Genomic DNA, 17,032 nt, shown 5'->3' with positions numbered 1-17,032 from the left:
TGACATAGAGGCCCTTTAAAGGTGCTACACATAGGATTTGATCGAATTTTTGCATTGCAATTTCAGAAAATGTCCATAATATTATACCAGCTTCTAACAGCTTGTAAAAACAATATATTTTGTTACTGAAAATACATTTAACAGTTTAGATGGTATAATGATACCCTACACTGTTCAGTGCTTGTTTCCTCACATAAACTGAAATGTAGCGAATAGTGTAGAATTTTAGCAGCCAGAAAAGGACGAACTAGATAACCAAGTCAGAACAGCTTTCAGTTTGACAACCGATGTTGCTCCAGTTTGAGACATCAACAGGCCAACATCACACCCAAACACTGGCAGGAAAGTAATACTGTGAAAGATGATCATTCCGCTATTAGCACCTGATATGGACATTTTCTGAAACTAAAATGCTAATTAAAAAAATAAAAATCCTATGTGTAGTACCTTAAAAAAGCACCACTATTTTATACCTATAAGCATCTACTCCTGTCTGGAGGTAGGGCCCGTCACTATCTCTCAAAAAGGAGGAGAGCAGATAAGAAACTGCGTGAGTAATTACTTAAAATTCTTGCCCTCAAAAAAGGAAAGAAACATTTCTTTTTCTGAGGTTGTTTTTCTGTTTATCGACTCGCTGAATTTCCGTGTACAGCTGCCTCTACAGAGCTATAGCCAGCCGTGGGCGCCGTGGGCGCCATTCTGCATAGATTAATGCATTTGATATGTCCTCCTCCTCCTCCTCCTATTTTGCTCCTGGTTTAGTGCTAGAAATCATAACTGTCTCCTCTCTGTGGCTGGGGCTCTGCTCTGCCCTCATGGAGCTGTGTAGGGGGGAGCTCATGGAGCTGTGCAGGGGGGAGCTGGGCAATTTGTTTCTGGATGGCTCCAGGCTTATCGGCTCTGCTCGACAGATGGGCCGCGTGCCTGCCTTCTCTCCTCAGGTTCGGGGTGGGCGCACGCTGCTCTCTTTGCTGCGCCTGACAAAACTCATTACAGGTGCTCCCCGGGAGAGACGATGTCTGCACGAGGTCCCGTTACACTTTCCGAACCCCGCGTCGCCGTGGAGCGCCGCCGACCCGTAGCCAAAGAGACAAAACCCATTTGGGAGTTTCAGTGTGGTTGAGTGATACTGGACTCACATTCTCAAGGCTCACAGGTTACAGACACGTAGTGAGGGAAGGCCTAGTCTACAACGACAAAACACAACTGGCAGATATGATGAAGAGGATTCTGAGGATTTCTACTAAGTAAAAGCCGCATTTAACATAGAAGTTAATTAAGGTGCCGAAACATTTAAAATATATATTATTAAACTAGGCAAATCAGTTAAGAACAAATTCTTATTTACAATGATGGCCTTCACGGTATGCTTCGTATAGGCTATTCATTCATCTTAATGATATTTTCCATCAATAAATGTTCAAATCAACGGCTTAGGGAAACATGAACTGACTATATCTCTGGGTCGCGTTTGAAGAGACCTGCCTGCGTTTCTCCTCGTAATTGAATTTAAGCTATAACCTTGTGGTTAGTCAATAGCGGCAACACAAGCAGAAGCTGATGTGTGTGTGATAATGCCAACGTGGCAGAGTGGTAGCGTCTCAAGCCAGGGGCTGTTATTGATCCTATTTAAACTGCTGTCTCGCTTCATCTTTTATTCATTGGCTTTGGTTCATTTACTTATGCACTTTAAAAACACGGAGTAATGCTGAGCAGCCCGAGGCGTTGTTTCACTCTGATTCTCCGCTCTTCTGCTCTTATCATCCCTTCTGCTCAGGGCTTCTCAGATAGGGAAGATTGTAATGGGATGAAGACTGTGTGATGTCTATTTATAAAGCATAGCATCATTTTTATTATTTTTTTATTTCACCTTTATTTAACCAGGTAGGCTAGTTGAGAACAAGTTCTCATTTACAACTGCGACCTGGCCAAGATAAAGCAAAGCAGTGCGACACAAACAACAACACAGAGTTACACATGGAATAAACAAACATACAGTCAATAACACAATAGAAATAAAAGGCTATATACGGTGTGTGCAAATGAGGTAAGATAAGGGAGGTAAGGAAATAAATAGGCCATAGTGGCGAAGTAATTACAATTTAGCAATTAAACACTGGAGTGATAGATGTGCAGAAGATGAATGTGCAAGTAGAGATACTGGGGTGCAAAGGAACAAAAATAAATAACAGTATGGGGATGAGGTAGTTGGATGGGCTATTTACAGATGGGCTATGTACAGGTGCAGTGATCTATGAGCCTCTCTGACAGCTGGTGCTTAAAGTTAGTGAGGGCGATATGAGTCGTTCCAGTCATTGGCAGCAGAGAACTGGAAGGAAAGGCGGCCAAAGGAGGAATTGGCTTTGGTTGTGACCAGTGAAATATACCTGCTGGAGCGCGTGCTATGGGTGGGTGCTGCTATGGTGACCAGTGAGCTGAGATAAGGCGGGGCTTTACCTAGCAAAGACTTATAGATGACCTGGAGCCAGTGGGTTTGGCGACGAATATGAAGCGAGGGCCAGCCAACGAGAGCATACAGGTCACAGTGGTGGGTAGTATATGGGGCTTTGGTGACGAAACAGATGGCACTGTGATAGACTGCATCCAATTTGCTGAGTAGAGTGTTGGAGGCTATTTTGTAAATTACATCGCCGAAGTCAAGGATCGGTTTTGCAGCATGAGTGAAGGATGCTTTGTTGCGAAACAGGAAGCCGATTCTAGATTTAATTTTGGATTGGAGATGCTTAATGTGAGTCTGGAAGGAGAGTTTACAGTCTAACCAGACACATAGAATATGTGGACATCTACTAATACCTAAGTCAGAACCGTCCAGAGTAGTGAGGCTGGACGTGCGGGCAGGTGCTGGTAGCGATCGGTTGAAGAGCATGCATTTAGTTTTACTTGCATTTAAGGGCAGTTGGAGGCCACGGAAGAAGAGTTGTATGGCATTGAAGCTCGTCTGGAGGTTAGTTAACACAGTGTCCAAAGAAGGGCCAGAAGTATACAGAATGGTGTCATCTGCGTAGAGGTGGATCAGAGAATCACCAGCAGCGAGAGCGACATCATTGATGTATACAGAGAAAAGAGTTGGCCCGAGAATTGAACCCTGTGGCACCCCCATAGACTGTCAGAGGTCCGGACAACAGGCCCTGTGATTTTGACACACTGAACTCTGTCTGAGAAGTAGTTGGTGAACCAGGCAAGGCAGTCATTTGAGAAACCAAGGGAATCTGTTTGTGCAGGCAGACAGTAATTGCTGTTGGGGAGTATAGTATTTCTTTAAAAACACTGTGGCACTAAGGCTTTGTTTATCCTGTCTTTATTGGGGTTTCTTATGAGGACCATGACCATGTTGGGTGACACTTTATTAGGATAGTCTGGGTAGTCCACCTGTAGATGCTCTACAGATGGTCATACTATCAACTAACTACACAGGTGTATAAAATCGAGCTCACCGCCATACAATCTCCATAGACAAACATTGGCAGTAGAATGGCCCGTACTGAAGAGATCAGTTACTTTCAGCGTGGCACCATCATAGGATGCCACCTTTCCAACAAGGCAGTTTGTCAAATTTCTGCCCTGCTAGTGCTGTCCCGGTCAACTGTAACTGCTGTTATTGTGAAGTGGAAACGTCTAGGTAGGCCACACAAGCCACACAAGCTCACAGAAGGCCATACAAGCTCACAGAACCGGACCGCCGGCTGCTGAAGCGCATAGCACGTAAAAATTGTCTGTCCTCGGTTGAAACACTTCCTACCGAGTTCCAAACTGCCTCTAGAAGCAACATCAGCACAATAACTGTTCATTGGGAGCTTCATTAAATTAATTTCCATGGCTGAGCAGTCACACACTCTGGAGCAGTGGAAACGCGTTCTCTGAAGTGATGAATCACGCTTCACCATCTGGCAGTCCGATGGATGAACCTGGGTTTGGTGGATGCCAGGAGAACGCTACCTTCCCCAATGCATAGTGCCAACTGTAAAGTTTGGTGGAGGAGGAATAATGGTCTGGGGATGTTTTTCATGGTTCGGGATAGGCCCCTTAATTCCAATGAAGGGAAATCTTAACGCTACGGCATCAATGCCATTCTAGACGATTCTGTGCAACTTTGTTGCAATAGTTTGGGGAAGGACCTTTCCTGTTTTAGCATGACAATTTCCCCATTGCTCAAAGCGAGGTCCATACAGAAATGGTCTGTCGATATCGTTGTGGAAGAACTTGACCGCCTTGCCAGAACCCTGACCTCAACCCCATCAAACACCTTTGGAAGGAATTGGAACGCATACGGCGAGCCAAGCCTAATTGTCCAACATCAGTGCCCGATCTCACAAATGCTCTTGTGGCTGAATGGAAGCAAGTCCCCGCAGCAATGTTCCAACATCTAGTGGAAAGCCTTCCCAGAAGAGTGGAGGCTGTTATAGCAGCAAAGGGGAGGACCAACTCCATATTAATGAGATGTTCGAAGAGTAGGTGTCCACATACTTTTGACCATGTAGTGTATCTGTTGATAAGAAACTGCTTGCTAAGGTTAAGGTCAGGATAATGGTTAAGGTTAGGGTTAGTGCACAGGGTTAGGCTTAATAGATAGTTAGTTGAAATGTTACTGATAGTGTGTAGACAGTCTGTAGAGCAGGGATCATCAGCTAGGTTCAGCCGCGGGACGTTTTTTTCTTCTTGAGCGGATGATCAGAGGGCCGGAATATAATTGCAAATAACTTGTAGACTGCAAATTGACCGCAAGAAGCCCAAACAGATATAATATTTGACTAAAACATAATCATTCCAAACATTGCTTACATTTGGATAAGATCACATATACAGTATCTCTCTATTATGCGTGAGAATACTTTGGAACAGATTTATATTTAAATCACAGGGAACTGATTATATGGTGTTTTTACAGTCTTTTATGTCTGACAATAAAAATGTAAAATACTTTAATCAGAAATCTTGGGGGGGGCAAATGAAATGACCCAGGGGCCAAATTGGGCCTACGGCCTGCCATTTGGGGAACCCTGCTGTAGAGCATCTACAGATGGACTATCCAAATAAAGTGTTACCCATGGTGCAGGTGCTGGTCGAGTATCACTTTTTCCAACCCAATGGTTAGGATTTGGCGCTCTCACCGCCGCGGCCCGGGTTTGATTCCTGGTCAGGGAGCTACTCCTTGGGCTCCCGAGTGGTGCAGCGGTCTAAGGCACTGCATCTCAGTGCTAGAACTGTCACTACAGACCCTGGTTCGATCCCGGGCTGTATCACAACCGGGCGTGATCAGGAGTCCCATAGGGCGGTGCACAATTGGCCCAGCGTTGTCCGGGTTAGGGTAGGGTTTGGCTGGGGTAGGCTGTCATTGTGAAATAAGAATTTGTTGTTAACTGACTTGCCAAGTTAAATAAAGGTTATATAAAAAATCCCTAATTTCCCAACATTAGTTGCATCTTACTGTACACTCTTCTCCTTCATTGAAGGGCACTCCTACTGTACCAGTCCCACCCTCACCTCAACATATTCCTTTAGGAAGCATCAAAAGGAGCCTGAGAGGCAGACGGACAGTGTTAGTGGAGTTCATATTCACACAGATGACTATCTGACTTTGAACATTTCCTCTCAAAGACCCTGTCACAGGGAAGGCTGCGTTTTCCTCCCTCCTGAGTGTACCCTATTTTCCAATGGCAGGTCAAACTGTGCCTAGCCATGTGTTAAATCAGGTCGCATGGAGGCTTCTGTCACCTCCCACTAGCAGCAGAAAGAGTTTTTGGAGATGAAGGGGAAGGAGATAGAAGGTGAAAGGAGGACAGAACGAAGCAGGGGGAAGTAGTTTTCAACAACCAATTACCTCAGTGGTTTCCTGGAGAAAGTGCACTAACCTAGTTTGGTTGGTGGAAGTGGTTGTGTAAATGTGTTTCTCCTTGGTGAAGAACAGGAAATGTGCTATTTATCTGCACTTCAGTTGTCCATCTTGTGGTGTTTCAGGGTCTCTTCCAGCTTTGACACTAAACAGGGAGTGTCACATAACAAAGTAGTGAGAGAACGTAGTTCTGTTAACAACGGACAATCATACACTTGATTAAACAGCCATTTCAGAGAGGGAGGTGAGGACGGGAGTTCAGTTCCGCACAAATAAACTCTGCAGTGCTGTCACATAAGCCATAAACCCCTCACACACACACACACACACACACACACACACACACACACACACACACACACACACACACACACACACACACACACACACACACACACACACAGTCATAGACAAAATACACAAATAGTCATACACTGTTATAGGACACATACACACTTTAACACACACAGTTATACACTTAATCATACATACACTGTCTGCGCTACCAACACAACACAAGTGACCCAGAAAAATAAGAGAGAAATAAATTCCAAACAGCTTTAAAGGAGGGAGGGAACGGTCTGTTCAATACTCTCTGACAGCACAGCAGCCGGAAGAGATTCCCTTTGACTCTCTATGACTCAAACGGGATTTCAGATTGCATGTCATTCAGGGCGTTTACATACCATGTTTACTCTCCTTGTCTCCTTGTGTTCTTCCGTATCAGACACAAACAGGCTGAAATACCAGCCTTCCTCTGTCAGACTTCATTGTAATAGAATAGTATGGGTGAGATCATTAACTTAGCATCGTTAAAAGAAACAAATATACTTCTGTTAATTTCATGCAGGAAAAGAGAATCAATTGGCCTGAACACCGAGCTATTATTTCCTTCATTATCCATGGACCATGCGCTGTTCCATCTAATCAACTTCAGATCACATTTTAAACTCAGGTTTTCATATTGCCATTATGCTTGAAGGAGAGTATGGACAGAGGGATAGAGAGAGAAATGGAGAGATGGAGAGAAGAATAGAGGGATAGTGAGAGCGTCGGTGGGAGTCTTTAATTAAAGCTGATTATGCTTAATGTTCTCCGTCCATGCGGTAATGGCTCCCGTGGTAGTCCTCACACAACCTCGGGATTAAGCGGAAGTTAATTGGCTGTTAAGACTCTCCCTTTCTTTTCCCTCTCAGACCATCTTTTCCTCCCTCTTTCTCTTCTTCAGAGGAATCGGAGCGAGTGACCGCCTGTGGCTTTTCAGTATTTTAATTGACGCTACGGCTGTAATCTCTGAGAACATTTCCAAACTGTCTCACTGGGCTCAGAGCCACTTTCACATACAACACAGTTCATGGGCTAAAATATTAGGTATTTTATGGCTTCTAACGGTTGCATCCCAAATGGCACTCTATTTAGTGCACTTTTGACTAGAATTCATTGGGTTTCTCAAGTAGTGCCCTATACGTATATGGTTGCAATCTAAGAGTTGGCTACCAGTTCTATTTATAACCTAGGAATTGTAGTTCTGGGCTGATCCTACCTTGTCACATCCTGACCTATCAGTGCATGGTCTGAGGCAGGCTATGGCTGCCTATTAGAGGCTCGGGGGACAGAGCCTAGCATGAGCAACAGCCTTGTGACTGACTGGGACTGTGCGTGTCACTCCTCGTCCCTTAGTGTGCACATTTGGTAAGTTATGATGAAGATCTCCGTCAGGCATTCAGGGGTTGTGTAAGAGGAGCATCTCAAGAGAACACACACACAGACGGAGGGGGTAGTGGTGGGATGTTTGGAGTTATAAAACAAAAATGCTATTATCTCATTAGCATAAAACGAAGTGGGCTCGCACTCACATGCTCTTATTGTGATACTGGCCCTTCACTAAAGGAGCATGTTTTCTCCCTTTAATGGAATCCATGGACAAGCACCGGGCCTACATTCCTACATGAGTTCCGTTTACTCAGCTGGATATGACAGTTTATCTGACAGAATACATTACATTGCTCAGCAGTTAATAGCGCTGAACCATTTTAAACCTGAGTTAGTGTCAGCGGTGTATTCATGTGGCTGTGATTGTCCTTCGGGCGTTTGGCAATCAGTCGAGAGCCCATATCTTTCACCACAGTGACTAGTCTCAGTGACAAAGCCATAAACAAAAGACACATCCAGCTCAGGATCTGAATGATCTGCCTTCCCTCTCTTGCAGTACAATACAGGACATTAACGTTGGACATTCAGACTACCGAAATAGAACGGAAGTAATTTTATGTCCTTTATGTCCTATGTGGCTCTAGGGCTTCCTGTCAACCTTGCTGAAGGACACAGCAGCAGTAGTGATGTCCATAGGGCATTATGCCACCCTGCCACCCTCAGGTCTCTGTCTCCCTGTCCACTCCCCCACTCTGCTCTGCACCACATCACCGCTACCACATGAAGGTCCTCTACAGCCGGCGGACGCATCTTTAGGAGCCTGCTGTCTTCTTTATGTTGTCCTGCAGCGCCCTGTCCATCTCTGTTTGTTAGAGAGAGAGAGGGTTCGGGGAGGGATCCAATCAGCTGGTTCTGAACCAAGCCCACTGTGCCAACCAACACAGATAATTACAAAGGGCTGTAAATAGACATGCAGCCTTTCCTCTCTCCTTCCTTCCCTCCCTCCATCCTCCACCACTCAATGGGGGTTAGGGAGGTTTGAGGGGTGGTGGGAGAATAACGATGGGGAATAGGTAGTCTAGCGGTTATGAGCGTTGGACCAGTAACCGAAAAGTCATTGGTTTGAATTCCCTAGGTGAAAAAGCTGTCGACGTGCCCTTGAGCAAGACACTTTACCCTAATTGATCCTGTAAGTTGCACTGAATAAGAGCGCCTGCTAAATTACTAAAATGTAAATCATTAGAAAGGCAAAAGGGGAGGGGCTTACACAAAGGCCAGAAATACAGAACCAGTCTAAAGTTTGGACACAGCTACTCATTCAAGGGTTTTTCTTTATTTTTTACAATTTTCTACATTGTAGAATAATAGTGAAGACATCAACACTATGAAATAACACATATGGAATCATGTAGTAAACAAAAAAGAGTTATACAAATCAAAATATATTTTTGATTTTAAATTCTTCAAAGTAGCCACCCTTTGCCTTGATGACAGCTTTGCACACTCTTGGCATTCTCTCAACCAGCTTCACCTGGAATGCTTTTCCAACAGTCTTGAAGGGGTTCCCACATATGCTGAGCACTTGTTGGCTGCTTTTCCTTCACTCTGCAGTCCAACTCATCCCAAACCATCTTAATTGGGTTGAGGTTCACGGTGGGAACCACACATGCGGAGATCATCCGTTCACGTACTCTGCGTCTCATAAAGACACGGCGGCTGGAACCAAAAATCGCAAATTTGGACTCATCAGACCAAAGGACTGTTTCTTGGCCCAAGAAAGTCTCTTCTTATTGGTGTCCTTTAGCAGTGGTTTATTTGCAGCAATTTGACCGTGAAGGCCTGATTCACAGCCCCCTCTGAACAGTTGATGTTGAGATGTGTCTTTTACTTGAACACTGTGAAACATTTATTTGGACTGCAATTTCTGAGGCTGGTAACTCAATTGACATTAGGTAACTCTGGGTTTTCCTTTCTTGTGGCGGTCCTCATGAGAGCCAATTTCATCATAGCGCTTGATGGTTTTTGTGACTGCACTTGAAGAAACTTTCAAAGTTCTTGAAATGTTCCGGATTGACTGACCTTCATGTCTTCAATTAATGATGGAGTGGTCATTTCTCTTTGCTTATTTAAGCTGTTCTTGCCATAATATGGACTTGGTCTTTTACCAAATAGGGCTATCTTCTGTATACCACCCCTACCTTGTCGCAACATAACTGATTTGGCTCAAACGTATTAAGAAGGAAAGAAATTCCACAAATTAACTTTTAACAAGGCACACCTGTTAATTGAAATGCATTCCAGGTGACTACCTCATGAAGCTGGTTGAGAGAATGCCAAGGGTGTGCAAAGCTGTCATCAAGGAAAAGGGTGGCTATTTTGATTTTTTCAAACACTTTTCTGGTTACTACATGATTTTTGATGTCTTCTATTGTCTTTACAATTATTCTAAAATGTAGAAAATAGTAAAAATAAAGAAAAACCCTGAAATGGGTAGGTGTATATGCATACATTTTTTCTATTAAAAACCGCAGTCTCGGGCCTCCCGTGTGGCGCAGTGGTCTAAGGCACTGTATCGCAGTGCTTGAGGTGTCACTACAGACCTGGGTTCATTCCCAGGCTGTGTCACAACCAGCTGTGACTGGGAGTCCCATAGGGTGGCGTACAATTGGCCTAGCGTCGTCTGGGTTAGGGGAGGGTTTGCCTCATCGCAATCTATCGAGTCCTTGTGGCGGGCCGGGTGCTTGCAGGCTGACTTCGGTCGTCAGTTGAACAGTGTTTCCTCCAGCACATTGGTGCGGGCGGGTGTTAAGAAGTGTGGTTTGGCGAGTCATGTTTCGGAGGACGCATGACTCAACCTTTGCCTCTCACGAGTTGCAGCGATGAGACAAGATTGTAATTGGATATCACAAAATTGGGGAGAAAAAGTGACAAAAAATACAATTTTAAAAAATGTACCACAGTCAATGTGGAAATAGTTTTGATGAACATCATGCTGTGCCTGATGATGGTAGATGTTGTGTAACTGAGTCATGTGTTGAGGCGAAATGTGTTGTTGTGATGGTCAGTGGAGGAAGAGGAGTGTGGATTAAGTTCTAGAGACAGTCAGCACAGTAAGCAGAGTCCTCTCCCACAGTCTGGACTGGACATTCTGTTTTAACACAGAAGTCTTGTTGTCTGGACAGCCACTGATGCATAAACACATCAGAGCCTGCACACCGGCGTGTCTTTGGACAGACAACACACACACACACACACTCATTACACACGACATTAAATGAGAATGACGCAATGTGATAGGAGGTTAGCTGTGACTTCAGGGCCGAATCAGCCTACCCCTCCTCCCTAACACGTCCCCACACACACACACACACACTTTATTTACTCCTTCCCTTCTGTTGTATGTATGATGTGTTTGTTTTTGTGTACCGCTACACCGTAATATAGATTTCAGTGGCATACACCTAGTGCATTCACATAGGCTTTGAGAACATGTCTATCCGTGCGTGTGTGTTTATTCCCTCTGTGTGTCATTTGTTTCCTGGAGGTGCGTGGCTGGAGGTATGTTAGTATGGGTTTTATGTGGTACTCACCTTCCACATCTGTCTCCGGTACACAGAGAGCAACCACTCAGTTGTCTGTGGCTGGCTGTTGTACATTCCTTGACTCCTATGCGTGTGCCTCAGCACGCCGCTAGTCTTATCATCCAAACAGGCAAACAGTCAGCCTCTTATTTAATCAACTGTATTGGGAGCCACAGAGAGAGAAGGAGGGAGGGATGGAGGCACTATCAGCTGATAACTGTCCTCCAAGCTAGGCTAACCCTGCTCCTTCTCACGAGTGTGACATCTCGTGGTGGAAGGCTGGGGCCCACGTGACTGGAGTCGATGTCCACCCTCCATGCCGTCTCGGTGGGCGGAAGACAGACAGCAGTGGGCCGTCCTCACCCAGCACCCAGCTGGGGGCAGACACAGCCAGGCCTCTAACCAGCACGGTGAACATATGCCTGGGGCTCCAGCGTTGCCCCTTTACTCCTCAGCTCCACCGACCAATCATAAAACTAGGCTTGCGTCTCAAATGGCACCCTTTTCCCTGGTCAAAAGTAGTGCACTATGTAGGGCATAGGGTGCTATTTGGGACGCAGACACGACACTCATCCTAGAGAGGGGGAGGGGCTGGTTGTCAATCTGATATCAAACCGTGAGGCAGATGGCTGTCAGGACTGCTGCCTTCCCATTGTTGTTCTGTCACGTCCATCACAGATGCCCCATACATACATACATACATACATACATACATACATACATACATACATACATACATACATACATACATACATACATACATACATACATACATACATACATACATACATACATACATACATACATACATACAGAAGTCGGAAGTTTACATACACCCTCGCCAAATACATTTAAACTCAGTTTTTCACAATTTCTGACATTTAATCCTAGTAAAGATTCCCTGTCTTAGGTCAGTTAGGATCACCACTTTATTTTAAGAATGTGAAATGTCCGAATAATAGTAAAGAGAATTATTTTTTTCAGCTTTTATTTCTTTCATCACATTCCCAGTGGGTCAGAAGTTTACATACACTCAATTAGTATTTGGTAGCATTGCCTTTAAATTGTTTAACTTGGGTCAAACGTTTCAGGTAGCCTTTCACAAGCTTCCCACACTAAATTGGGTGAATTTTGGCCCATGCCTCATGACAGAGCTGGTGTAACTGAGTCAGGTTTGTAGACCTCCTTGCTCGCACACACTTTTTCAGTTCTGCCTACAAATGTTCTATAGGATTGAGGTCAGGGCTTTGTGATAGCCACTCCAATACCTTGACTGTGTTGTCCTTAAACCATTTTGCCACAACTTTGGAAGTATGCTTGGGGTCATTGCCCATTTGGAAGACCCATTTGCGACCAAGCTTTAACTTCCTGACTGATGTCTTGAGATGTTGCTTCAATATATCCACATAATTTCCCTTCCCCATGATGCCATCTATTTTGTGAAGTGCACCAGTCCCTCCTGCAGCAAAGCACACCCACAACATGATGCTGCCACCCCAATGCTTCACGGTTGGGATGGTGTTTTTCGGCTTGCAAGCTTCCCCCTTTTTCCTCCAAACATAACGATGGTCATTATGGCCAAACAGTTTTATTTTTGTTTCATCAGACCAGAGGACATTTCTCCAAAAACTACGATCTTTGTCCCCATGTGCAGTTGCAAACCATAGTCTGGCTTTCTTATGGCGGTTTTGGAGCAGTGGCTTCTTCCTTGCTGAGCGGCCTTGTAAACAATTGTTGGAAAAAGGACTTGTGTCATGCACAAAGTAGATGTCCTAACCGACTTGCCAAAACTATAGCTTGTTAACAATACATTTGTGGAGTGGTTGAAAAACGAGTTTTAATGACTCCAACCTAATTGTATGAAAACTTCCGACTTCAACTGTACATACATACGTCATCATACCAGTCTTGTGTAATATATAATGAATAGCTAGTCTTCACTCGTTGTGTTATATGGCTATACTTTATTGCAGGTCCTTGGCTTTGTGAGGACAGTCGTACTATGTATAAGGTCTCACCTCCTGATCTGCTGTTTGTTATGACGTACTGTATAGCAACCACCTAGAACCACCCATGTTTTAGCATCTAATACTTTACCAAGCTCAGCTGTGACTTAGCGTAGATAGGTCTTATGGGTCGTAATGTACCAGACAATCTCCTCTAATTCAGAGGTGACCGTTGTTATGGGATCAATTTCCTTTTTATCGAATGCGTGTGTTATTACGAGGTCAATCTCTTCTCTGTCTAAGGTGTGTGTTATTACGAGGTCAATCTCTTCTCTGTCTAAGGTGTGTGTTATTGTGTCCTGATATCTCCTCATCCTCCTATCGTATCCATGGTGTGTGTTGTAACGGTGTGTTGCAGTGCGCATGCTCAGGGCAGGTCTGGCGACCCAGAGATGATACTGATGATTGATCCTGGCGGTGGGATAAGTACCCAGCTCAGCACCGGCCCACTGAAACGCAGCCAGCTGGAAAATTAGAAATCTCTTCATCCCTGGTCCATTTGATATCCGGTATCATCTTCCCAGCTCGTACGGTGCAGGCCAGGCACTCCTCTCTCACAGCCAATAAATCTGTAATTAAATAATATGTGTGTGTGTGTGTGTGTGTGTGTATACGTGAGTGCCCGGTGCACGTCCTTGAAGGATTAGCTCTGGCAGTGGGGTGATAGGATGTAGGGGGGTCGTGAAGGGGGGTTGCTCACATGCCAAGCCCCCCCACCTCCCACCTTACCTACCACCTTACCTCCCATCTCACACTTTACCTCACACCTCCCACCTTACCTCACAGTTTACATCCACCTTACCTCACACCTTACCTCACACCTTACCTCCCATCTCACACCTTACCTCACACCTCCCACCTTACCTCACTCCTTACCTCACCACTTTTCTCCCACCTTACCTCACACCTTACCTCCCATCTCAAACCTTACCTCACACCTCCCACCTTACCTCACAGTTTACATCCACCTTACCTCACACCTTACCTCACACCTTGACTCCCATCTCACACCTTACCTCACGCCTCCCACCTTACCTCACACCTTACCTCCCATCTCACACCTTACCTCACACCTCCCACCTTACCTCACTCCTTACCTCACCACTTTTCTCCCACATTACCTCACACCTTACCTCACATCTTACCTCCCACCTTACTTCCCACCTTCGACACCTCACACCTTACCTCCCACCTTACCTCACACCCCCCACACCTCACACCTTGCCTCCCACACCTCACACATCACCTTACCTCACTCCTTACCTACCAAACTCACTGGTAGTGAGAAGAGACAGAAAAAGAGACATCAAAGGGTCTCCCATGATTGTTCTGAGTGTTTGTCTAACCCTGTTGTGTTCCATCCAGGCACCTCTGCCCAGGGCAACCCCCTCCTGGCCTCCCTGCCTGTGCCGGGACGGCCCCTACAGCCCCACCTCGACCTCAAGCACTTCCTGCCTTTCAGGCTCAATGGATCGTCTCCCCTCAGCCTCTTCCCTAACTTCAGCACAGTGAGTCACACAACACGGCATGGCACATCAACATCACCTAGTCATATTTCATGAGCTTAAGATGTCTGAAACAATAGGCTACTCAAAGTGCCTGATGCCATTACCTTAAATCCCAATATATCTGTTAGTATTATAGAGTCACGCCCACCTATGTGCGGACATTGTCAAAGGCTCCACCCACTAGACAGATAGGGAACCAAGGTGACCAGAAAAATACAGTATCGGTTCTTGGGGGATTTAAGAGAAGGGAAGTAAGAGTGGCATTTTTAAGAGATCTGTAAATTAAAATATAGTTCATGTATTTTAACTGTACTCTAAATGAAATGTACTCCAAATAGAAATAAGCACATATAATAATTTGAGAGTGAGGGAAGGGGATATATATTGACAATGTATGAAATTGAAATATGCTTGATTATCTACCATGGAAAAATGATACAAACAAATATAACAGAAAAATAACTGTAAAAAACAGAGTAATGAGTTGAGTAGAATACAATGACATTATTTTGTTATTTGCATATTCTAACATGTTCTACTTTTGGAAGACCCTCGACGTCGCTGGTGTTTTGTATATATGTTGACTGTGTTGTTTTGAAAATGTTAAATATCATGTTAGAAGGAAAGAATGCCGTATAGAGGAGGAGGGGTTGAGTGAGCTCACGCTGAGCTGCTGACTGGGCGTCCAGGGATTCTGATGATGTAATAATCAACAACCATACTACTGTTTTAATGACCGTTTTATTGACTGCTGACCCTTCAGCCCCTCACGGTGCTAGACGTGTCTCTCGGTCCCACAGACGCTTGTTACAGCCTGTAGTAGTTGGAACTTTTCATTTCTCCTGGGCTTTGAGGTATAATCGTTATTCCTAGAGTGTTTTCCCCCTCAGCATCGTGGAAGATTTAATACCAGCATCCCAGAGACAAGCCCACATATCTTTTGTTTTCGAACACACCTATAAGCCACACAGCTTTACACACCTGCAGTCTGCTGGTTACATTGCTTCAGATGCTTCGGTGTCTAGAATTAAGAAGTGGTGAGTCTTTTGATCCTTCTCTTACTGTGTGTGTGTGTGTGTGTGTGTGTGTGTGTGTGTGTGTGTGTGTGTGTGTGTGTGTGTGTGTGTGTGTGTGTGTGTGCGCTCACTACATGACCAAGAGTATGTGGACATCTGCTTGTCAAACATCTCATTCCAAAATCATTTGCCGCTACAACAGCCTCCACTCTTCTGGGAAGGCTTTCCACTAGATTTTGGAACATTTCTGTGGGGACTTGCTTCCATTCAGCCACAAGAGCAATAGTGAGGTTGGGCACTGATGTTGGGCGATTAGGCCTGGCTCGCAATCGACGTTTCAATTCATCTCAAAGGTGTTTGATGGGGTTGAGGTCAGGGCTCTGTGCAGGCCAGTCAAGTTCTTCCACACCGATCTCTACAAACCATTTCTGTATGGACCTCGCTTTGTGCACGGGGGCATTGTCATGCTGAAACAGGAAAGGGCCTTCCCCAAACTGTTGCCACAACTTTGGAAGCAGAAAATAATTTAGAATGTCATTGTATGCTGTAGCGTTAAGATTTCCCTTCACTGGAACTAAGGGGCCTAGCCCAAACCATGAAAAACAGCCCCAGACCATTAATCCTCCTCCACCAAACTTTACAGTTGGCACTATGCATTGGGGCAAGTAGCGTTCTCCAGGCATCCGCCAAACTCAGATTCGTCTGTCGGACTGCCACATGGTGAAGTGTGATTCATCACTCCAGAGAATGCGTTTCCACTGCTCCAGCTGACGCTTGGTATTGGGCATGGTGATCTTAGTCTTGTGTGCGGCTGCTCGGCCATGGAAACCCATTTCATGAAGCTCCCGACTAACAGTTATTGTGCTGACGTTGCTTCCAGTGGCAGTTTGGAACTCGATAGTAAGTGTTTCCACTTAGGGGCTGAGCCATTGTTGCTCCAGCCCTTACAGTTGACTGGGGCAGCTCTAGCAGGGCAGAAATATGACAAACTGACTTGTTGGAAAGGTGGCGTCATATGACGGTGCCACATTGAAAGTCACTGAGCTCTTCAGTACAGGCCATTCTACTGCCAATGTTTGTCTATGTAGATTGCATGGCAGTGTGCTCGATTTTATACCCCTGTCATTAACAGGTGTGACTGAAATATCCAAATCCACTAATTTGAATGGGTGTCCGCATACATTTTGGCCATGTAGTGTATCAGAATGACCATTCATATTGACAACTACAATTTGCCTATATAGTGTACACTACCGTTCAAAAGTTTGGGGTCACTTAGAAATGTCCATTAAAATAACATCAAATTGATCACAAATACAGTGTACTGTAGACATTGTTAATGTTGTAAATTACTATTGTATCTGGAAATGGCAGATTTTTTTTTAATGGAATATCTACGTAGGCGTACAGAGGCCCA

At 44.9% G+C, this 17,032-nt stretch overlaps 1 protein-coding gene across 2 annotated transcripts in view; it reads left to right on the top strand.

Moving 5' to 3' along the window:
* LOC115197918 (zinc finger protein 385C-like) overlaps nucleotides 1-17,032 on the top strand; it is a 185,294-nt gene that overhangs the window by 139,826 nt on the left and 28,436 nt on the right. For both annotated transcript variants that reach the window (XM_029759601.1, XM_029759606.1), the window contains one exon: nucleotides 14,457-14,599. In XM_029759601.1, coding sequence (XP_029615461.1) covers nucleotides 14,457-14,599 — 143 coding nt within the window. The remainder of the gene's footprint in view (nucleotides 1-14,456; nucleotides 14,600-17,032) is intronic.

Source organism: Salmo trutta, chromosome 1 (genome assembly GCF_901001165.1).
Source record: "Salmo trutta chromosome 1, fSalTru1.1, whole genome shotgun sequence".
NCBI classification, from domain to species: Eukaryota; Metazoa; Chordata; class Actinopteri; order Salmoniformes; family Salmonidae; genus Salmo; species Salmo trutta.
The sequence above is the reverse complement of the archived record's forward strand: the minus strand, read 5'-3'. Positions and strand labels throughout refer to the sequence as shown.